This window comes from Somniosus microcephalus, chromosome 12, assembly GCF_052327205.1.
Source record: "Somniosus microcephalus isolate GS21.2 chromosome 12, FLI_Smic_1.0, whole genome shotgun sequence".
In the NCBI taxonomy this organism is placed as follows: domain Eukaryota; kingdom Metazoa; phylum Chordata; class Chondrichthyes; order Squaliformes; family Somniosidae; genus Somniosus; species Somniosus microcephalus.
The window spans coordinates 16054130-16078126 of record NC_140998.1 but is presented as its reverse complement, the minus strand read 5'-3'; the positions used below and the strand labels follow the sequence as shown (position 1 = coordinate 16078126).

The following is a 23997-nucleotide window of genomic DNA, read 5'->3' as shown; positions in this document are numbered from 1 at the left end:
TTTGATATATTATACACTGTCCCCCTCATCTAAGTCACTGATATAGAATGCAAATACCTGTGGCCCAAACACTGATCCTTGCGGCACCCCATTAGTTACAGCCTGCCAACCCGAAAATGACCTGTTCCTACGCTCTGTTTTCTGTCCTTTAACCAATCCTCTGTCCATGCCAATATATCTTAACTCCATCTTGGATCCATATCCCTTAATACCCTTGCCTAACAAAAATATATCTCAGTTTTGAAATTTTCAATTGAACCCCAGTCTCAACAGCTTTTGGGGCAGTTTTCCAGATTTCCACTACAGCCGTGTGGCAATATGATGTTGTGGCAATAATGGAAACGTGGCTTAAAAACGGTGAGGACTGGGCACTTAATATTCAAGTGTCCAAGGTGTTCAGAAAAGATAGGGAAGGAAAAAAGGGAAGTGGGGTGGCAGTGCTGATTAAGGAAGATATTGTAGTGTTGGAAAGGGAGGATGTTCTTCAGGGGACAAGGACAGAATCCATTTGGTTAGAGTTGAGGAGCAAAAAGGGTACGATCACACTATTGGGGGTATTCTATAGGCCTCCAAATAGTGAGAGGGAGGTAAGAGGAGCAAATCTGCAGGAAGGATGTTCTTGCCATGGAAGGAGTGCAGCGAAGATTCACCAGGCTGATACCTGGGATGGCAGGAATGACGTATGAGAGATTGGGTCGATTGGGCTTGTACTCACTGGAGTTTAGAAGAATGAGAGGGGATCTCATCGAAACTTATAAAATTCTGACAGGACTGGACAGACTAGATGCTGGAAGGATGTTCCCGATGGTCGGGGAGTCCAGAACCAGGGGTCACAGTCTAAGGATAAGGGCTAAGCTATTTAGGACAGAGATGAGGAGGAATTTCTTCACCCAGAGAGTGGTGCACCTGTGGAATTCTCTGCCAAAGAAGGCAGTAGAGGCCAATTCATTAAATATATTCAAGAAGGAGTTGGATATATTTCTTAAGGCTAAAGGGATCAAGGGATATGGAGAGAAGGCAGAAACAGGGTACTGAATTTGGATGATCAGCCATGATCTCATTAAATGGCAGAGCAGGCTCGAGGGGCCAAATGGCCTACTCCTGCTCCTGTCTTCTATATGTTTCTATGAAATTGCAGAGATATGCAAGAGCTATAGAGTGGTCATATTAGGGGACTTTAATTACCCAAATATCGATTGGGATAATGCTGGGGAAAAGGGAAAGGAAGGGGAGGAATTTCTGAAATGTGTTCAGGAGAATTTCCTTGACCAGTATGTTCTTGGCCCAACTAGGAAGGAGGCATTGCTGGATTCTACTGGCATGTAAACAGTAAGCGGGTAGTAAGAGGTGGGGTGCGGCCTATTAGCAACAAAGGTGGTGTTATATGCTTAGAGGCGCAGGGCAAGGCTAGAATACTCAATGAGTACTTTGTATCGGTGTTTACTAAGGAGGTGGATGCTGACAAAGTATCGGTAGCAGTGGAAAAGGTAGAAGCAATGGAAGGGGTGAAAATTGATAGACAGAATGTACTAGAAAGGCTGGGTATGCTTAGAGTAGATAAATCGCCTGGTCCAGATGGCTTGCATCCCAGGTTGCTAAGGGAATTGGGGGGGGGGGGGGTGTGGGAAGGAGATAGCGGAAGGACTTGCCATAATTTTCCAATCTTCCCTAGATGCGGGGGAGGTGCCTGAGGATTGGAAAGTGGCAAATGTGACACCATTGTTCAAAAAAGGGTATAAGGACAATCCGAGTAACTACAGGCTGGTCAGTTTAACATCAGTGGTGGGTAAAGTTTTAGAAACAATAATCAAGGAAAAAATTAACAGGCACTTAGAGAGGTTTAAGCTAATTAAGGAGAGCCAACACGGATTTGTAAAAGGCAGATCATGTTTGACTGATCTAATTGAATTTTTTGATGAAGAAACAGGGAGGATAGATGAAGGGAATGCAATGGATGTTGTCCACATGGATTTTAGGAAGGCGTTTGACAAAGTACCACATAGAAGGCTGGTTAACAAAATTGTGGCTCATGGAATAGGGGGTCAGTGGCAGCTTGGATAAGGAATTGGCTCAAGGACAGAAAACAGCGAGTTGTGGTAAATGGCTGTTTTTCAGACTGGAGGATGGTAGACAGCGGTGTTCCCCAAGGGTCAGTGCTGGGGCCACTGCTTTTATTGATATACAGGTTGAGCGTCTAAAATCCAGAGTTCCGGAATCCGGGATGATTGGTGGCAGGGTAGTCCGAAATCCGTAAAATGTTCCGGAATCCGGTCACCCTGAGGGAGGCTTACCAAAAACCGGAAATATCGCAACCTGGGCCCAAGCATTTCCGGACTCGGCACGTGTTTCTGATGTTCAAAGTCTGGAAATATCGTAACCTGGGCTTGGGCATTTCCGGACTTCGGACATCAGAAACACGTTCCAAAGTCCGGAAAAACACGAAAACCGGCTCGGCCTCGGTCCCGAGGTTGCCAGATTCGGGACGCTCAACCTATATATATATATATATATATATATATGACCTGGATATTGGAATACAAGTAGAATTTCTAAATCTGCCGATGACACCAAACTTGGGGGTGTGGCAAACAGTGATGATGATACCAATCGACAGCAACAGGACATAGAAAGGCCAGCAGAATGGGCAGACAAGTGGCAGAATTGTATTTAATACAGAGAAGTGTGAGGTGATGCATTTTGGCAGAAGGAACAGAGAGAGGCAATATACACTTAAAGGCACAGTTTTAAAGAGTGTGCAGGGACAGAGGGACCTGGGAGTTAATGTGCATAGGTCCCTGAAGGTGGCAGGACATATTGCGAGAGTGGTTAGCAAAGCATATGGGATCTTGGGCTTCATAAATAGAGGTATTGAGTACAAAAGTAGACAAGTTATGCTGAATCTTTATAAAGCGCTGGTTAGGCCACAACTGGAGTATTGCATCCAGTTCTGGTCACCACACATTAGGAAGGATGTGAAGGCCCTTGAGAGGGTGCAGAGGAGATTTACCAGAATGGTTCCGGGGATGGGGGATCTTAGTTACAAGGACAGGTTGGAGAAGCAGAATTTGTTTTCATTAGAGCAAAGGAGGTTGAGGGATGATTTGATAGAGGTGTACAAGATTATGACTGGTTTGGATAGGCTAGACGGGGAAAGGCTGTTCCCAGTAGTTGATGGTACAAGGACTAGGGGGACACAGATTTAGGGCTGGATTTTCCAAGCCCCGAGGAGGCGGGCGTGGAGGCAGGACTGCCGGTAAAGTAGCAGAAAGTGGGGGCGGATAGCAAACCCACCCCCATTTGCCAGAAGGCGGGAAGATGTGCTGCTTCGGGTCCCGTCTCCTGGAGGTAGTTAACAGGCAGAAAAAAGGATTAGTGCCATTTTACCTTCACGGGTGAAGGTTTCCTGACCTCGGAGAACCCCGGCGGGTTGGAGGAGACATGAAAGAGGTCTGCGGCGGTCGGAGGCACCTGGAAGTAGATGTAGAGGTACAAGTGTGGAGTGGTAAGTATGTAAGGTGAGTGATTAAGTTTTAAAAAATGCTCACTTACCTTGTTTTCTTCCTACAGCCTTCAGCCGTGCTGGATCAGGAGACCCGACTTCCTCCTCATTGATTTCACAGACTGGCTGTTGGATCCTCCGAACCAACAGCCATGTGAAATCGACAAAGTTGAAAGGTTTGATGAGTCCTGAACATAAGGTTTCATCAAACTACAGAGAATGTCAGTGTTTGAGAGCTTCACAGAGCTGTCAAATGCTGACATTTCTTCAAGAAGTCTTGATAGATAGCACACCTGATGTTGACGTGCTCGGTCAGTGACTTCCTCCCTAATTGGCCTGCTGAGCCCACAGGGCGGGCTTGACAAGGTCAATCAGGGGAAAATCCCTCTGGTTGGTCAGATGAGGATGGAGGCGGGACATTGACACGACAAGCAGCAGTCCCGTCTCCATTCACAAAATCCAGCCCTTAAGGTTTTGGGCAAGAGATACGGGGGGTGGGGGGGGGGAATGTGAGGAAAAACTTTTTTACGCAGCGAGTGGTGAGGACCTGGAACTCACTGCCGACGGAAGTGGTGGAAGCGGAAACACTCGATGTTTTCAAGGGAAGACTGGATAGGCACTTGAGTGAAATAAACTTGCAGGGCTACGGGGATAGAGTGGGGGAATGGGACTGACTGGATTGCTCTGCAGAGGGCACGGACGCGATGGGCCAAATGGCCTCCTTCTGTGCCGTTATGACTATGTGTGAAGAAGTGCTTCCTGACATCACCCCTGAATGGCCCTGCTCTAATTCTAAGGTTATGCCCCCTTGTCCTGGACTCCCCCCACCAGAGGCAGTAGCAGCACAGATATAAAACTGGCTGAGGGATAGAAGACAGAGAGTTGTGGTGAATGGCTGTTTTTCAGACTGGAGGGAGGCATACAGAGGTGTTCCCCAAGGTTCAGTACTAGGCCCACTGCTGTTTCTGATATACATTAATGACTTGGACTTAGGGGCACAGGGCACAGTTTTGAAATGTGCAGATGACGTTCCGGAAAGCCCTGCAGCGGGTAGTCAAAACTGCCCAACGCATTACCGGCACCCGGCTACCGACCATAGAGCACATATACCAGAAACGCTGTTTACGGAGGTCACTGACCATCATCAAAGACCCTAACCACCCCAGCCACAGTCTGTTCGCCCCCCTGCCATCTGGGAGACGCTACAGATGCATTCGCACCCGTACGACCAGATTTAGGAACAGCTTCTTTCCCAGGGCTGTCATCCTACTGAACTCCACAAATAAACTCTAAAGCCTGCACATCTGCCAATGCACTTTATTATGTTTATGTATTACAAGCCAAATAAATGTTGAATGTTTAAATGTCTTAATCTAAATGTACACTCTCGGGAGCCGCAAGCCTACATTTCGTTGTACTGCACTTGTGCACTAACAATGGCAATAAAGTTGATTATGATGACACGAAACTTGGAAGCGTAGTAACAGCAAGGAAGATAGTAATAGACTTCAAGAGGACATAGACAAGCTGGTGGAATGGGTGGGCACATGGCAGGTGAAATTCAGCACAGAAAAGTGAAAGTTGATACACTTTGGTAGGAAGTGTGAGTAGAGACCATACACACTAAATGGTACCAATTTAAAGGGGGTTCAAGAATAGAGAGACCTGGGGCTGCTTGTGCACAAACCTTTGAAGATGGCAGAACAGGTTACCAAAGCAGTTAATAAAGCATATGGGATCCTGGGCTTTATAAATAGAGGCAGAGTACAAAAGCCAGGAAGTTATGCTAAACCTGTATAAAACACTAATTCGGCTCCAGCTGGAGAATTGTGTCCATTTCTGGGCACCACATTTCAGGAAGGACATGAAGGCTTTGGAGAGGGTGCAGAAGAGAATTACTAGAATGGTTCCAGGGATGAGGGAATACAGTGCAGTGCTTGCGTATCCCAGGGGCGCAGTTAGTTCAAAGCGTCCCCTGGGATCACATGGGCCATGGAGAGCCAATGGTAGCAGGGAATGCTTCATTCATAAATTTGACAGGAAGAGCTGGCAAACCTATAAATACTATAAGCCCCAAAACATCACTAAAACTTCAAATAATTTTTTTTTTTTTTAATCACATTTTTAAAATAACTATAAATTACATGAAATAACTATTTTAAACAATAATTAAAATTTTTGAAAAAATTAATTACATTTTCTAACGGGGCTAAAAATAAACTTACCTTTCTTTAAAGTATTTAAAAATAATAAACCTGTGGAAAAAATGTTTTAATTTTAATTAATTCACCACTTACCTTGTTAAAAGCAGGCCTTGCACCTGCTTTTTAAAAGTGTAACTGCTGGAGACTTACCCTCCCGGAGAAACCTGCAAAAAAAACGTAAGTTCGATGCGCACACGTGCTGCCTCTCTGGCGCACGCGTTCGATGTGTGAACCCCTTCCTTCAAGGGAACGGAAGTTCCGGTTTCCCGCGCATGTGCAGTGCATGCACGAAACCGGCACTTTCGTTGGGCCTACGGGTGAGTACCCAGTGCGTACTCACGCGTGGGGAACCGAATTTCTGGGCCATTGTATGGGAGGAGGGAGAAAGAGAGTGAGTACTTGAGAGTACTGAACAGTTCTGGTCTTCATCATATTATAAAAAGGATATAGATGCACTGGAGAAGGTGCAAAAAAATATTTGCAAGGATAGTACCAGAACTGAGAGGTTATACCCATCAGGAAAGCTTGAACAGGCTGGGGCTCTTTTCTCTAGAAAAGGGAAGGCAGAAATGTGACCCAATAGAGGTCCTTAAGATTATGAAAGGGCTGTGAGGGAGACCAGCACAATGGGCTGTAAGTACAAGATAGTCACTAATAAATCGAATAGGGAATTCAGGAGAAACTTCTTTACCCAGAGTGTAGTTAGAATGAGGAACTCGCTACCACAAGGAGTAGTTGAGGTGAATAGCATAGATGCATTTAAGGGGAAGCTAGATAAACATGAGGGAGAAAGGAACAGAAGGATAGGCTGATAGGGTTAGATGAAGGTGGGAGGAGGCTCGTGTGGAGCATAAACACCAGCATAGACCTGTTGGGCCGAATGGCCTTTTTCTGTGCTGTGAATTCTATGTAAATGACCCAAGTCAGAGCTTGTATTTCATATTAGGGATTTCACCGTTAACTTTCTGACCTCTGAACTGTGCAGCTATCCAGACTAGGCTCCACCGAGGTGTGCAGTATCTAAACCAATGGTGTGAAGCACCAGATGGGGAAACAAGTTAACATGGCACCCATGGGTGCAGATCCTGTGCGGGCAACTATTTTACATCAATAATAAAAGAATAATTAGGCTATGAAAACCAAACTTAAGGGTTACCCGTACAAGGATAATCTAATAAAAGAAACAAAACAGAGCTTCAGAAAAGGAAGCTGCTGCCTGATCGCGCTCCTCGATTCCAATGTCCTTATCTACTCTGGAATTCCCTCCCTAAACCCCTCAGTATCTCTGCTTCCCTCAAGATCCTTCTCAAAACCCAACTCTTTGACCAAGATTTTAGTCGTCCCTCCTTCTTTGGCTTATTGTCCGATCCTGTGAAGGGCCTTGGGATGTTCTGACGCTATATAGCGGAGAAGGCTAAGAGGAGATTTGACAAGAGGTGTATAAAATTGTGAAGGGTTTAGACAAGAGGAAATAAAGAGAAACTGTTTCCAATGGCTGAAGGGTCGATAACAAGGCGGCAAAGATTTAAGGTGATTGGGAGGGGACATTTTTTACGCCACGAGTGGTTAGGATTTGGAATGCACTGCCTGGTAGGGTGGTGGATACAGATTCAATAGTCGCCTTCAAAAGGGAATTGGATAAATACTTGCGGGAGAACAAATTGCAGGGATATGGGGAAAGAGCGAGGGAGTGGGTCTAACTGGATTGCTCTTCGAAAGAGCCGGCGCAGGCTCGATGGGCCGAATGGCCTCCTTCTGTGCTGTTCTATTCTATGATTCTATATAAATTCACTTTGTTGGATTTTCTGAAAAAGCTTTTGATGAGGTTCCTTACAAGAGGCAGCAACTGAAACTGAAAGTAAAGTCAAACCTAGGAGTGAAGAAGAAAATCATCTGAAGAAAGCAGTAGGGACCTTGCGTTACAAATCCCAGGTCTACACTAGATCTTCTCTCAGGTTTAACATCTCCTGCCAATGGATCCAGAGTACCTTACGATCAGGAGTTTACCGTTGCTATGCAATATCTAGTCACATGTTAATGTGACTCAGGGCCACAACATTGATATTCCTCGTTGCTACAGCAGTCTCCAAAGTCCAGCAATATGTGCTTCGCCTATCTTCCGACAGGCAAACTGATTAACATTCCAGCGAGGTAAGGCCAAATATAAATCAATGGGCTGGTTATTTTAAAAGACTTGCATTTCTACAGCACCTTTCATGGCCTCAGGCCTTCCCAAAGCGCTTTACAGCCAATGAAGAACTTTTTGAAGTGGAGTCACTGTTGTAATGTGGGAAACGCGGCAGCCAGTTTGCGCACAGCAAGATCCCACAAACAGTTTTGGTGCTGTTGATTGAGGGATAACTATTGGCCCCAGGACACCGGGGGATAACTCCCCCCTGCTCTTCTTTGAAATAGTGTCATGATGTCCACCTGAGAGGGCTGACAGGGCCTCGGTTTAACATCGACAGTTTAGGCTGACACTCCAGTCTAGTGCTCCCTCAACGCTGCACTGGAGTGTCAGCCGAAACCATAAGTGGATGAACAGGATAACATTTACAGTACACCTGACCTTACTTGAACTTAATTCTCTAACATTCCTAGTGACAAAGAGAATTATACATCAGAGATGCCCGCACAGCAGGTTAAATCTAATTTTTCTGACCAGATCATCCAAAACTGGTTGGCACTGAACTTGAGAGGACTTTCTCTCTCTCTCTCTAGACCTGGCTCCTCTGTTGATCATTTTGTTTCATAGGTGGACGAGAAACCAAGGGCTTTAAAAAAGACTTGAAAGAACTTGCATTTCGATAGCGTCTTTCACGACCTCTGGATGTCCCGAAGCGCTTTACAGGCAATGAAGTACTTTTTGGAAGTGTGGTCACTGTTGTAATGTAGGGAAACGCAGCAGCCAATTTGCGCACAGCAAGCTCCCACAAACAGCAATGTGATAATGACCAGATAATCTGTTTTAGTGATGTTGATTGAGGGATAAATATTGGCCAGGACTCCAGGGAGAACTCTTCTTTGAAATAGTGCCATGGGATCTTTTCCCCCTCCTCCCCACCCCGCCGCCCCCCCCCAACCCCAAGAGAGCAGTCGGGGCCTTGGTGTAACATTTCCTCCGACAGTGCAGCACTCCATCAGTACTGCAAGCCTGGATTTTGTGCTCAAGTCTCTGGAGTGGGTATTGAACCCATGAACTTCTGACTTCGGAGACGAGAGTGCGCTATCCACTGAGCCATGGCTGGCACTTCAACCTCCCTCTCCCAGCTCTCCGTGTCCAGGGATTGGCCAGCTGATTTGGCTGTAGACCTCCCTAGTATGGGTATCAAGACATGAGGCGGGGAAACCCGCAGTGGTGGAGAGCTTTGGGAACCATAGTCCCAAAGTCACCAGTTCCTCCCAAGCATTTACCATAGGTCACATCTCAAATTACTTATAAACTGGCTTGGCAATCATAAGCTTGGGCTTTTAAAAGCCTGTACGGAGGGTAGACTGAGGAAAGTAAGGAGCGTGATAGTTTTGAGCTTCTGATAAGCAATGAGGCAGAGCAGGAGACAACATAATCAGGTTCAATTTCAAAATACAGGTCACTTAGCTTGTTTACAAATGGGTGGCACAGTTAGGAACTGCACGCTCTCGAGGAATAACATATTTCTGCCGTAGAATCATTTCTCAAAGTTTATTACAAAGAATCAAATGTTAGTTTAAAAAGTACATTTTCAAAATTAAACTCCATCAGTCTGTATCGCAAAGGCCAGTAAATATTGACAAAAATTAATTACATCAAAGTCCATCTTCTAGACCTTATCTACAAAAGGAAATATACAACACAATGGCCATGTTCTGCTTCTCAAAGAACTCAAAACTCATTAGATTCTTAAGAGTGTGCAAGGATATTCATTCATTCATTTGCCCCTCCCGATAAACAGATGAGTCCTTCTTCCAGGTAAGTAGGGTATTCTTAGGAGGGGGAAAAAAACCACGATAAATTTGCTCTGTTGCTTTTCCAGTGTTCCCCCATTTAATCCCAAATTTGGTTCGTATGTAAATTAACAAAAAAATTATCAATCGGGCAATCTATTGGGAGCAAACTACACAGTTGCAGGAGATTCCATTCCCAGCTGAATATACGCAACACTTAAAAAAAGAAGTAAATGCAAACCAGAACAGGAGATATGATCAAGACACGACACAAAATACAGACAGAACACGTTTCCTGGAAGCCACCGATTAACCCGCTCGCTTCAGTTACTGTGTACAGGGAGAAGAACAGTCCTTCGAGTCGTGCATTTTAAACTCCATCATTAAGTATAAAACAAAAATCTTGCAGGATTTCAGAATATACAATGCAATAAAGAATTCCATACTGGTGCCGACGCATTCTCATCATTTACATTTATTTACAGGATGAAACAACAGAAATACAAGCCCGAGTATGTACAAGGCAGCAAAGTGGCAATGTTGCATTATGCGCAGTGTTAAAAAGGCGAAGTTGTTTTCCTGGATTATTTATGGTTGTATGCAGTAGCATTCTCTCCTTCCTGTTCTTGGAAGATGGTTAGCAGCTTTCGAAGGGCAGGATACTGTGGGTTGCACATTCCTGTAGCCATCAAGTGCCCTGTTCCAATTAGTGTCTTCCTTCCCACACCACCTATGCTTCCGACCTCTGTGTCAGACTTCAAAACAGTGGTGCGTGCGTGTGTGCATGCATGAACCTACCCCCTTGCAGAAGTGGATCGAGTGCAAATGCATTTTTGAGATAAAAGAAAGAAGGGTTTTGATAAGAGTAAATGAGAAAATGTTTCCGCTGGCAGGAGCCAGAAGACACAGATTTAAGGTAATTGACTGAAAGAAGCAGTGGGGGAAGTTGAGGAGAATTGTTGTGATCTGGAATGCACGGCCTGAAAGGGCGGTGGAAGCAGATTCAGTCGTAATTTTCAAAAGAAACTTGAATAAATACTTGAAAAGGAAAAAATGTGCGGGGCTATGGGGAAAAAGCAGTGAGGAATGGGGCTAATTGGATAGCTTTTTCCAAAGAGTCGGCATTGGCACGATGGGCCGAACGGCCTCCTTCTGTGATGTGTGTGATTCTATGATCAGAAGGAGAGCATCTGAAGCAAAGCGAAAGGTGTTTGTCCGGAAGCCAAACTCTTTGCGTGAATGATGTGTGTAAAATTCTTTCCTCCGCTATTTTAAACAAGAGGAGCTAACCAGTTAATGCCTCTGATAAACAGCAGGGAAAGGAATGACATATATAAACAAACACGTTAACCACTTATGCCAACATCCCAAGAGACTCATTTCAAGCCACCCGTTCTGAACCACTTGCGCCACCCAACTCCCCAAACAGGTTTTGTTTGAATTCAATTTCAAAAGTGAATTAAAAAAAACCCAAATCGTTCTGATCTAAACTCGAGTTTAAATTACTTTCATGCTCACATACTGTTTAAATAAACCCCCTTTTTCTTTTACCATTTTAACATTAGAAATGCAGAGGATTTTTTTGCTGTTGTTTAAACTGATTTCGTCACCGAGTCACACTGCACTGTTCCAGAGTAAAAGAGGAAGGCCCAGGTTTTTTTTTTACACACACCCGTACTCATACCACACAGTCTGCTGGTCGGCACTGGGGTCGGGGGACGCTGGCGTGCTTTTCGGACCGTAGACGCTTCCTTTGCTACTTGGCTCTTCCGTGCCGGTCGCGGCCTTGCTGTACTCGGGAGACCTGCCCTGGGGGCCAGCGTTCGAATCTTCGCATGGCCTGTGACCTCGACCTTTCGGCCCCTCGCTTTGCTGAAGAGCCATCCGCACGGGAGACACCAGGGCCACCTCGCCGCAGCGCGCCGCAGTCCTGCGCTCGGCGGGAGACTGGGCCGGCGGGCAGCGCTGATGCGAGCCGGGCGCGGCGAGTCTGTCCGGCTGGCCCTCGGGGTTACTGGGCGGGGAGCCCGGGCCTCCGCCGTTTCCCAGGCCGCCAGCTGAGTGCTGCGGGATGGTTAGGCATCGCTCGTCCTTTGGGGGAGCCAAGGAAAGGCGCCTGGGATCCAGGGTCCGGCAGCCGATGTCGAGCATCGGGGTGGAGCCCAGCGCCCTGGCGGACTGCGGTCTCTCCCGCAGCACCGGCTGCGTCCCACCGCTTCGGCAATCGCCAGTAGATTTCCAGCCGCTCTTCCCATTGCCCCCGCTCAGCGGAGTAACGTCCATCGACTGCTTGTGCTGTGTCTCTTGCCTGTCGGTGTCCGGGCCGTCGAGTCTCGGCAGATCGGCGGACGCCAGGCTAAGCGCCCGAGTCAGCGCACAGCTCCTGGCGCTTCCGCCGGGTGGGCGCTGTGGTTGTGCCGTTTTCGCCGTTGGCTTGGGCGCGGTCAGGGCGCTGCTGTGACCGGTATCAGCCAGCCGGGGAGAGGCCGGGGAGGAGCCGGGCTGAGCGTGAGTCACGGTCTGACGAGGGTTCGGTCTCACCAACTGCCCAGGCTTGGAGACTCTCCCATCCACGGCGTCGCAGGTAGTCTTCGTAACAGGGGACACGTAGCTGGTCGGCATTTTAGCTGCTTCCCTTCTGTTAGGCTGCTCGCTAATCATTGACGGCTCACTTTTCTTCTTAAAGTAATCGCTCAGCAAGTCATCCCGAATGCTGACCTGCAATTGGAGGAAAAACCACAAAGGATGGGTTAAAAACTCACAAGAACATAAGAAATAGGAGCAGGAGTCGGCCATTCGGCCCCTCCAGCCTGCTCCGCCATTCAATCAGATCATGGCTGATCATCGACCTCAACTCCACTTTCCTGCCCGATCTCCATATCCCTCGATTCCCTTGAGTCCAAAAATCTATCGATCTCTGTCTTGAATATACTCAATGACTGAGCCTCCACAGCCCTTTGGGGCAGAGAATTCCAAAGATTCACCACCCGAGTGAAGACATGTCTCCTCATCTCAGTCTTAAATGGCCGATCCCTTATTCTGAGACTGTGACCGGCCCCTAGTTCTAGACTCTCCAGTCAGGGGAAACAGACTCGCAGCATCTACCCTGTCAAGCCCTCTAATATAGGAAGAAAAACCAAGCTGTATTTACATAGTGCCTTTTCACGAACCATGTGCCAAAAATACACGGTTTAAAACAGCAAGCTGCATAGAAGCTGTAATCGCATGAATTTATTCTTCTTCCCTCCAATCTTACCCTGCATCTGCATTTCCCTTGTGACGTCACTGCCCACTGGGCTGTGGGATTTGCCCCATCTCGCCCCCTCACTGAAGCGCTATGGAGGCCAGCCTACCCTAGCATCTACATCAGCAGTGAAAGCCCACTGTCAAAACAACAGGACAGAACAAGGGAAAGAAGAAACTTGGATTTCTACAGCGCCTTTCACAACCTCAGGACGTCCCAAAGCGATTTACAGCCAATGAAAGACATTTGAAGTGTCTTCTTCTTAGGCTGTCCCTTGGAACCGAGGATGACTTGCTTCCACATTAAAAATGAGTTCACAGGTGACTGATGAGTCCAATGCGGGACCTACAGTCTCTGTCACAGGTGGGGCAGACGGTGGTTGAAGGGGCGGGTGGGTGGGGTGCTTGGGTTGACATGCGCTCCTTGCGCTTGGCTTCCACTTGCTCCCAGTGAAGAGACTCGAGATGTTTGGCGCCTTCCTGGATGCTTCTCCTCCACTTTGTGCGGTCTTGGGCCAGGGATTCCCTGGTGTCGATGGGGATGTTGCACTTTTTCAAGGAGGCTTTGAGGGTGTCCTTGAAGCGTTTCCACTGCACACCTGGGGCTCTCTTGCTGTGCCGGAGCTCCGAGTAGAGCGCTTGTTTTGGGAGTCTCGTATCGGGCATGCGGTCAATGTGACCCGTCCATCGGAGCTGATCGAGCGTGGTCAGAGCTTCGATGCTGGGGATGTTGGCCTTTGCAAGAACACTGACGTTGGTGCGCCAAGTTTTGAAGTGTAGTCACTGTTGTAATGTAGGAAATGCGGCAGCCAATTTGTGCACAGCAAGCGCCCACAAACAGCAATGGGATAATGGCCAGATAATCATCTTTTTAAATGTTGGATGAGGGATAAATATCGGCCAGGTCAACGGGGAGAACTCCCCTGCTCTTCTTCAAAATAGTGCCATGGGATCTTCAACGTCCACCTGAGGGGGCAGACGGGGGCCCTGGTTTAACGTCTCATTTGAAAGACAGCAGCTCCGACAGTGCAGCGCTCCCTCGGTACTGCACTGGAGAGTCAGCCTGGATTATGGGCCTGAGTCTGTGGAGTGGGGCTCGAACCCACAACCTTCTGACTCAAAACCATGCAGCACCAGGCATTGGGTACAAGTCACTCCTGCCCTTCTGGGCTATATATCAAAAGATTGGGAGTGTCTGGAGGTGTTTAATTAGATTCCACCCCCTCCCACTATCTCTGCGTGGCCCCGCTGTTTCAGGCAGTGGCCAGGTTGCGAAATACATTCTCCTCATTCCCGCAGAAACGGATTGGGTCGATTTTGCGAGTCAAGTGTACACGTTCTGTGGAAGGAGTTAGTCCGAAGGGCAGAATGGCCTTCTCTCAATTTGAAGTCCACATTCAGCAACAACAACTTGTATTTATATAGCGCCTTTAACATAGTAAAACGCCCCAAGTTGCTTCACAGGAGCAGTTATCAAACAAAATTTGACACCGAGCCATATAAGGAGCTATTAGGGCAGGTGACCCAAAGCTTGGTCACAGAGGTAGGTTTTAAGGAGCGTCTTAAAGGAGGAGAGAGAGGTAGCGAGGCGGAAAGGTTTAGGGAGGGAATTCCAGAGCTTTGGTCCTTGGCAGCTAAAGGCTCGGCCACCAATGGTGGGGCGATTACAATCAGAGATGCGCAAGGGATCAGGATTGGAGGAGCGTAGAGATCTCGGAGGGTTGGAGGGGGTTATAGAGATGGGATGTTTATTTACATTGTCAGAAGCTTTGAGCTTCACTAATTTTGAATTAATTTTTTTTTTTTGAATGCCTTGCTTCACTGTTTCCGGAGACCCAGAGTGTCGAGCTGCCAACTCCCAGTAACCACGATGACTCAAACCTGACGATAACCATCTTCCCACTCTGCCATTTTGCGAATCCGGTGGGTTTCTTTCTTTTGAATTTTAAGAAATGAGCCGGAACGTGATGCAATAGAGAGTCCTGATCGGTGTTTATGCTCCACACGAGCCTCCTCCCACCCTTACTTCGTCTAACCCCATCCTTTCTCCCTCGTGTTTATCCAGCTTCCCTTTAAATGCATCGATACTATTCACCTCAACCACTCCCTGTGGTAGCGAGTTCCACATTCTCACCACTCTCTGGGTAAAGAAGTTTCTCCTGAATTCCCTATTGGATTTATTAGTGACTATCTTATATTTATGGCCCCTAGTTTTGGCCTCCCCCACAAGTGGAAACATTTTCTCTGCTTCTTGTGGATCACAAGGTGGATACAGATTTGGGCTGGGTCTCTGTGTCTTCCACTTCCCCCCATTACAGCATCCAAAAATTCTCTGAATAGGCCACCATTTCCCTGATAGTGGAACATTAAGGTGGTTGGGACTATGGGAAAGAATTTCCTGACATCAGGTCTAATGGTTCATTGCAAGATCTAGGAATCTCGCAATGGCACCACCTCTGCTTCAGGGGACCCAGCTCCAAACTTCAAAAGGGCAAATCCATTGCCCTCTGTTGTACTGCACTAAAGCTCTCTGCACTTGGTTAAGTGGGCATGTCCTTATGGCTGTGATGGAGAGGGTACAGCAAGGTCCCACAAACAGCAACGAGATATATGCCAGATAATCTGTTTTTAGTGATATTGGCCAGGAAACTGGGGAGACCTCCCCTGCTCTGCTTCGAAATAGTGGCTTGGAATCTTTAACGTCTGCCCTAGAGGGCCAGATGGGGCCTCGGTTTAATGAAAGACTACATCTTTGACAGTGCAGCACACCCTCAGTACTGCACTGGGAGTGCCGGCCTGGATTATGTGCTCAAGTCTCTGGAGTGGGGACTTGAACCCACAGACCTTTGCCCCGGAGGTGAGAGTGCCACCCAGTGAGCCACAGCTGACAACTAATAGGACAGAAAGCAAGCAATATGGTGCAGGTTACTGATACAGACGGTGTGAGACTGTGAACCAGGTGAGCAGAGGAAACGCTTCAAGGACACCCTCAAAGCTTCCTTGAAAAAGTGCAACATCCCCACCGACACCTGGGAATCCCTGGCCCAAGACCGCACAAAGTGGAGGAGAAGCATCTGGGAAGGCGCCGAACACCTCGAGTCTCTTCGGCGGGAGCAAGTGGAAGCCAAGCGCGAACAGCGCAAGGAGCGCACGTCAACCCAAGCACCCCACCCACCCGTTCAACCACCATCTGCCCCACTTGTGACAGCGACTGTAGGTCCCGCATTGGACTCATCAGTCACCTGAGAACTCATTTTTAATGTGGAAGCAAGTCATCCTGAGGCAGGAGATTGCAACAAGAGTCAGAAGCACATCTGGAAGAGTTGCTAAGCTCCTTTATTATAAACACGTACCTCCCAACAATCACCTTTCCAACTGAAGACTTAGCGGAAAACAATGGAACTGAATTCTATTTTAAATAATGACCAGTTTTCTTCCCTCAGACCCGGCTGTCTTAAGGTTAGATATTTACATTTTCTAGGCTTTATTTCTGGGCTATTAGTCTGACTCATGGAGAAGAGAAAACAACAGCAGTGTGAGCTATACTATCCTAAAGGGCTGATAGGAGGATGCTTAGCCTTCAAGATATAATGCACTGAAACACGGCAGATTGGGATCGGGACTCGGTGTCTGACTGCATTCAGGAAATCCCCAACCCACTGAAAAATATCCGGGAATTCTTGCATTCCCAACAGACAAGAAATCATTACATGGTAACACAATTGTGTCTTCTATACATGTCACTGCTAGAAGATTAGATGAGACATGCCACTGCAGGGAAGGAAGTCTGATTTAGCAGTAAAAGGTCTGCTCGCTATGATCACCTGGTTTTCTTGCCAACATAGACAATGGTAGAGGCTGAAGAAAAGAAAGGGACTTCATTTCTATAGCGCCTTTCATGATTTCAGGGCGTCCCATAGCGCTTTACAGCCAATGAAGTACTTTTTGAATTGTAGTCACTGCAGTAATGTAGGAAAATGGGTCAGCCAATTTTGCGCACAGCAAGCTCCCACAAACAGCAATGTGATAATGACCTGATAATCTGCTTTTAGTGATGTTGGTTGAGGGATAAATATTGGCCTCAGGACACCGGGGAGAACTCCCCTGCTCTGTCATGGGATCTTTTACGTCCACCTGAGAGGGAAGACGGGGCTTCGGTGGAAGAACAAGGATATCGCAGAGGCAATTTCCCTCTGGAAAAAACTGGAGGGGACGGGGAAGAGGGATAATGTAGGTAGACTCAAGATGATCTGGCAAGTGAAAAGGGGTAAGTGAAGCGAGAGCCGAGTCACAGGAAATGGAGCAGACACGATCAAGGGCCTGGCCAAGAGAGAGGGCGGAGGGAAGGAGGAGGAGATTACAGAAGCTCTGCTGTGGAAACTGGAGTCATTGGGGCAGGTGCAAGGGAGATGAAGAAAAGGTTGGAGCATTTACAGGAAGTGTGTGCGAAGAAGTGTAAGGCAGGTAGTAGTGGGCACTCTGAGCCTGCCAAGTTCCAAATCTAGAACTGTCACCAGGGCGCGCCGTATCACAGCACTGAAATTCCAACAGTAAATAGGCTGAAATGAAAACAGAAACTGCTGGAAATACTCGGCAGGTCAGGCAGCATCTGTGGAGAGAGAAACAGAGTTAACGTTTCGGGTCGATGACCTTTCGTCAGAACTCTGACGAAGAGTCATCGACCTGAAATGTTAACTCTGTTTCTCTCTCCACAGATGCTGCCTGACCTGCTGAGTATTTCCAGCATTTTCTGTTTTTAATTTCAGATTTCCAGCATCCGCAGTATTTTGCTTTTGTAAATTGGCTGAACTAGTCAGGTTGGCGATGACATTTGGTCTGCTGAGGTTGTCCGACTAACTGATGGTTGGGGCCGGTGATCGGAGTTCTCATGTCGCAATATGAAACTGGGATTACCAAAGGATGTTCAATCACACCAAGGCTCCATAAGGAGAGACTTGCTGAGTCTAGTGGTTTGATTCTTCAGGTTCTTAGCACTTTACAGTTGCTTTGGAGAAGCTACAAGAGATTTACTAGAAACGTTCCAGGGATGCGGGGTCGACTGGAGATGCTGGGGTTGTTCTCCTTAGAGCAGAGAAGGCCAAGTGGAGATTTGATAGAGGTGTTTAAGATCCATAAGGATTTAGATAGAGTAAATAAAGAGAAACTGTCTCCAATGGCTGAAGGGTTGATAACCAGAGGGCACAGATTTAAGGTGCTTGACAAAAGCAGCAGTGGAAACATGAGGAAAAACTTTTTTTTAACGCAGCGAGTGGTTAGGATTTGGAATGCACTGCTTGGTAGGGCAGTGGAGGCAGACACACTGGGTGGGCGTGTGTGCTGTGAGGAGGATGCCGAGAAACTCCAGTATGATTTGGACAAGTTAGGTGATTGGGCAGCTGCAGTAAAATGTGGATAAATGCGAGGTTATCCACTTTGGTGGCAAAAACAGGAAGGCAGATTATTATTTGAATGGCAATAGATTGGGAGAAGGGGAAGTGCAACGAGACCTGGGCGTCCTTGTGCACCAGTCGCTGAAGGTAAGCATGCAGGTGCAGCAGGCGGTTAAGAAGGCAAATGGTATGTTGGCCTTCGTAGCGAGAGGGTTTGAGTACAGGAACAAGGATGTCTTGCTGCAGTTGTACAGGGCCTTGGTGAGACCACACCTTGAGTATTGTGTGCAGTTTTAGTCGCCTTATCTGAGGAAGGATGTTCTTGCCATGGAGGGAGTGCAGTGAAGATTCACCAGACTGATACCTGGGATGGCAGGAATGACGTATGAGGAGAGATTGGGTCGATTGGGCTTATACTTGCTGGAGTTTAGAAGAATGAGAGGGGATCTCATTGAAACTTATAAAATTCTAACAGGACTAGACAGACTAGATGCAGGAAGGATGTTCCCGATGGCCGGGGAGTCCAGAACCAGGGGTCACAGTCTAAGGATAAGGGGTAAGCCATTTAGGACAGAGATGAGGAGGAATTTCTTCACCCAGAGAGTGGTGAACCTGTGGAATTCTCTACCACAGAAAGCCGTAGAGGCCAATTCATTAAATATATTCAAGAAGGAGTTAGGTATATTTCTTAAAGCTAAAGGGATCAAGGGATATGGGGAGAAGGCAGGGACAGGGTACTGAATTTGGATGATCAGCCATGATCTCATTGAATGGCGGAGCAGGCTCGAGGGGCCGAATGGCCTACTCCTGCTCCTATCTTCTATGTTTCTATGATTCAATCGTAGCTTTCAAAAGGGAATTGGATAAATACTTGAAGGAGAACAAATTGCAGGGTTTTGGGGAAAGAGCGACTGGATTCCTCTTCGAAAGAACTGAAACAGACTAATGGGCCGAATGGCCTCCTTCTGTGCTGTAATATTCTATGATTCTAAGTCACCATATTGCACTTTAAGCTTATATCAGGTGACGGCTCTCCTCGCCCTGAGCCACTTTTATGTAATGATGAAATTTCTCTGGAAAATATGCAACATGGCCTGAATTCTGTCATCCAAGTGATGTACAAGTGATCAAATTAAGATCTGTTAAATCCATGGCCAAGGTACCTTAAACCAGTGTATTTAAATACTTCATTCCGAGTCTCCAACCTCGATAAATCACGTTTCCTCCCTCTCCAAGGTAACTTTCAAAGGGGATTTGGATAAATACTTGAAGGGACAAAAAAACAACAGGGCTGAGGGGAAAGAGCGGGTGGAGTGGGACAAATTGGAGAGCTCTACCAAAGAGCCGGCACAGGCACGATGGGCTGAATGGTCTCCTTCTGTGCTGTATCATTCTATGATTCTGTCTAAATGCAAGCATGTCGTTATTCATTCCTCTAATGGAAAATGGCCTTTACTCTTTCTAAATCCACAGCACCCAGCAGATCTGTGGCCAATGGTTACACTCAGTGTATTTACCAGACACCAGTTTGGATACCATAATGATGACATAGTCTGCATTTTAGAAGCCTAATTAGGTAAGGGTATTCTTGGTACTGCAGCCTGATTTCTCTTATTATTCCTGGAACGTAAGGACTGCTGACAAAGCAGCTCCAGTTACCTTGAAGACACAAGTCACCCGTGTTGTGGGGAACTGGCTCAGTAATGCTGGCAGACCAGAGGAGGCTGTGGCAACAATTCAGCAGCTTTCACGGTCATTTCTCTCTTGGCTCTGACCCATCAAACCATGGCTCAGTGGGTAGCACCCTCGTCTCTGAAGTCAGAAGGTCGTGGGTTCGAGCCCCACTCGAGACTTGAGCACACAATCCAAGCCGACACACTCGGTGCCATTACTGAGGGAGTGCCGTCTTTCAGATGAGATGTTAAACCGAGGTCCCCCTCCATCATCTGCCCTCTCAGGTGGACGTAAGAGATCCCATGACCACTATTTCTAAGAAGAGTTGGGGAGTTATCTCGAGTCCTGGCCAATATTTATCCCTCAATCAACATCACAAAAACAGATGATCTGGTCATTATCACATTGCTGTTTGTGGGAGTTTGCTGTGCACAATTTGGCTGCTACGTTTCCTACATTACAACAGTGACTACACTTCAAAAAGTACTTCATTGGCTGTGAAGCATTTTGGGATGTCTGGAGGTGATGAAAGGCGGGATTTAAATGCGAGATCTTTCTTTCTAATGGGTTCAAGCTCCATACAGGAATTTGAACTGATAACTGAAGTTGATACTCCACTGAAGGAGTGCCACATTGCCCGTCAGCTTATATGATTAAAGATCCCACTGCACTTATGGATAAGCAGGGAGTTCTCCCAGCGTTGTGGCCAAGAGTGACCCTTGTTCAATAACACCAAAAATACTGATCATTCACCTCACTGCTGTCTGAGTCCTGCACAAAATGGTTTCAACATGCACTGCGTTTCAAATCACTCAAGACATTGGAGAGGTGTAACTGAGTCGCAAGATAAATGCAAGTTTCTCCCCTTTCACTGGGACAGTAAAAAGGACCAAGGAGGTCGACACATGAGAGTGCGGGCTCTACTTGGGGCTATTGGAAAGAGAGCCAAGGATGGAGTTGACTGTAACACATCAGCAGGGTGCAAGCTGAGAGCTCTCTGAACGCGACTGTCGGACGTGACTTACACTGGTCGGCGACCGCCCACTCTCCCGCAGAAACTCCTCCAGCGTCACCAGTTCACTGCCAGGTGAGGACGCCCTGGTTTTGCCGGGAGCCTGGCTCTCCTTCAGCCTCTGTAGCGTGCTGTAGGATACTGGGCTCCTCCGTGGTATCACGGGGTCCAATTTGCTGCTGGCAAGCAAGACTGAACTGGAACGATAAAGGTAGTTTTCTTTGGGACCAGCTCCGACATCCCGACTAGGCACCAGGTCATCGCTGCTGAGGCTCTCCGGCCTGCTGTCAATAGGGTCTGTAGCGCCGACCAAAAGAAAACAAGGGTTAAAGTCGAGTATGCAATAAATATTACAGCGTTACATTGAGGAGGTAGTAATGGAACGTGAGTTCAAGTCCCACCATGGGCAGTTTGAGAATTTGTATTCAGTTTAAAAAGATGGGGAAACCTTCTCTCCTTAGAGCACAGAAGGTTAAGAGGAGATTTGGTGGAGGTGTTCAAAATCATTAACAGTTCTGATAGAAATTGTTTCCAGTGGCAGAAGGGTCGGTAACTAGAGGACACAGATTTAAGCTGATTGTCAAATGAACTAGAGGCGACGTGAGGAAACATTTCTTTTACGCAGCGAGTTATGATGATCTGGAATGCACTGCCTGAAAAGGGTGGTGGAAGGAGATTCAATGGTAACTTTCGAAAAGAGAATGGGATAAATACTTGAAGGGGAAAGATTTACAGGGCAATGGGGAAAGAGCAGGGGAAGTGGGATTATTTGGATAGCTCTAGCAAAGACACAGGCACGATGGGCCCCCTCCTGTACTCTTACTGTTCTATGATTATAAATTTCAAGCTGGTGTCAATTAAAGTGACCATGAAGCTGTCAGGTTGGTTGTAAAAAGCCTAACTGGTTCAATCATGTCCTTTAGGGAAGGAAATCTGCCGTCCTTACCCGGTCTGCGCCTATAGGTGACTCCAGTCCCACAGCAACGTGGTCGACTCCCAACTGCCCTCTGAAGTGGCCCAGCAAGTTGCTTAGTTGGACAACTAGGGATGATCAGTAAATGTACACTGCCAGTGATGCCTGCAGCCCGAGAATGGACAATATTAATAGATGTGTTTGATGCTCATAGAGTTAGAAAGGGAAGAGAGAGATCTTGGGTGGGGGGAGCCCATGACTGAGGTAGTCATGCGTAGACTGTGAAAGGAGAAGGCTTGACTAGATGATTGGACTTTAAATGTCCTTACTTATAATATTAGAAAAATATGCTTTTAAGGGAAAGCTAAATAAGCATATGAGGGAGAAGGGAATAGAGGGTTATGCTGATAGTTTGATGAGGAAAGACGGGAGGAGGCTCGAGTGGAGCATAAACACCGGCATGGACTGGTTGGGCCGAATGGCCTGTTTCTGTGCTGTATATTTTATGTAAGAATGAATTTGCAGCCGCCACAGAGCTTCTTTTGACTTGAGTCCTGGAATTGGGACTTGTCTGGACACAGTCTCAGTGTAAGTGCTTGGGTTTTTAAGTCAGACCATCGCCAGGAGGGGAATAGCGCTCTGATATCGCTCCTGTGAAGCACATTAACTCTATGTTAAAGGGGCTACGTGAATGCAAGTTGTTTAGGTGTGAACAACAGCTCCCTCTGAAATCCAGATAAAAAAGTGGGAGTCCTCACGAAAGCTCGATTCTACTTGCTGCCGTTCACACTGAACCCCACAATCCTTCCCTTCCTCTCACTATCTACGGGAGACCCAGGTGAAGAACGTAGTGTAGGTGTAGGAGACTAAAGGTCTAACATTCCACAGCCTACTACCGCGTAGCACAAGGTTCTGGAGTTCCAACACGCCGTTGCAAACTGGGAACCAATAAAAGGCGGCACACCATGTCACCACATCAAGGTGGAAAGCTACAGATTAAAACTGCAATGCGAAGACCTCTGACTGGTGACCAACTCACACGGTGCATTGTAAGTAGGTGTTGCCTACCTCACAGCAACAGCCTCCACTGGGACCTGGGGTGGGTGTGGTGAGCACGTGTCATTTTGGAAGGGGTGGCAGCCAATGACTATAAATTTGCAGACATTTTGAAGCCGTCTTCGAAAGAAGCGTTCGGTTACCTTTAGTGTTTAGCGGGGAGGTGGTGTTGGAACTGTTCCGACTGCTCTCTGAACTGCTGAGCCTCGAGGCTGCAAGAGAAATTAACCGGTCAGTTTTATCCTCCGCTAAGAACAACACTGTCACAACTCAAACCAGTCACTAGTTAGAAATAACAACAGAAAACGCTGGAAATACTCAGCAGGCCAGGCAGCATCCGTGGAGAGAGAAACAGAGTCAATGTTTCAGGTCAAAGACCTTTCGTCAGAACTGGAAAAAAACAGGAAAGGGGACAGATTTTAAAGCAAGTTTAGGGGCTGGGAAAAGGGGGAGGGGATGAAAGAACAAAAGGGAAGGTCAGTGATAGGATAGAAAGCCGGAGAGATTAAGAGACATTGAGAGACATTAAGAGATATTCAAGGAACAAAGGATGGCTCTGGATGAAGTGTGAATGGCCCTGGCAGAATGAAGGACAGCTGCCATATGGGAGGGAAGAAAAAAGCTCAGACGAAAGTGTGGATTAAAAAACGAGAAAATATATATATAATATATATGTGATAGGGGCCGAGGTTATGATCTGAAATTGTTGAACTCTATGTTGAGCCCAGAGGGCTGTAAAGTGCCTAATCGGAAGATGAGGTGCTGTTCCTCGAGCTTACGCTGAGCTTCGGTGGAACAATGCAGGAGGCCGAGGACGGTGAGGTCTGGGGCGGTCACTAGTTAGACAAGCCACGGTGTTAAGTGCCTGCCGTGGCTCAGTGGGACGCACTCTTGCCTCCGATTCAGAAGGTTGTGGGTTCAAGTCCCACACCAGACACTTGAGCCCATAATCTAGGCTGACACTCCCAGTGCAGTGCCGAGGAAGCACTGCACTGTCGGAAGTGCCATTTTTCGGCTGAGACGCTAAAGTGAGGCCCCCTCTTGGTGGACGTGAAAGACCCCATGGCACTAATTTGAAGAGG

The 23997-nt window shown here is 47.2% G+C and overlaps 1 protein-coding gene across 1 annotated transcript in view; it reads right to left on the bottom strand.

Annotated features, from left to right (window-relative positions):
• Nucleotides 1-9371: 9371 nt before the first annotated feature.
• LOC147109044 (protein Daple-like) overlaps nt 9372-23997 on the bottom strand; it is a 311247-nt gene continuing 296621 nt past the window's right edge. Inside the window, exons 28-30 of the mRNA XM_086002608.1 lie at nt 23059-23127; nt 20960-21243; nt 9372-12345 (exon numbers count right to left, since the gene is read on the bottom strand). Coding sequence (XP_085858734.1) covers nt 11290-12345; nt 20960-21243; nt 23059-23127 — 1409 coding nt within the window. The 3' untranslated portion in view covers nt 9372-11289. The remainder of the gene's footprint in view (nt 12346-20959; nt 21244-23058; nt 23128-23997) is intronic.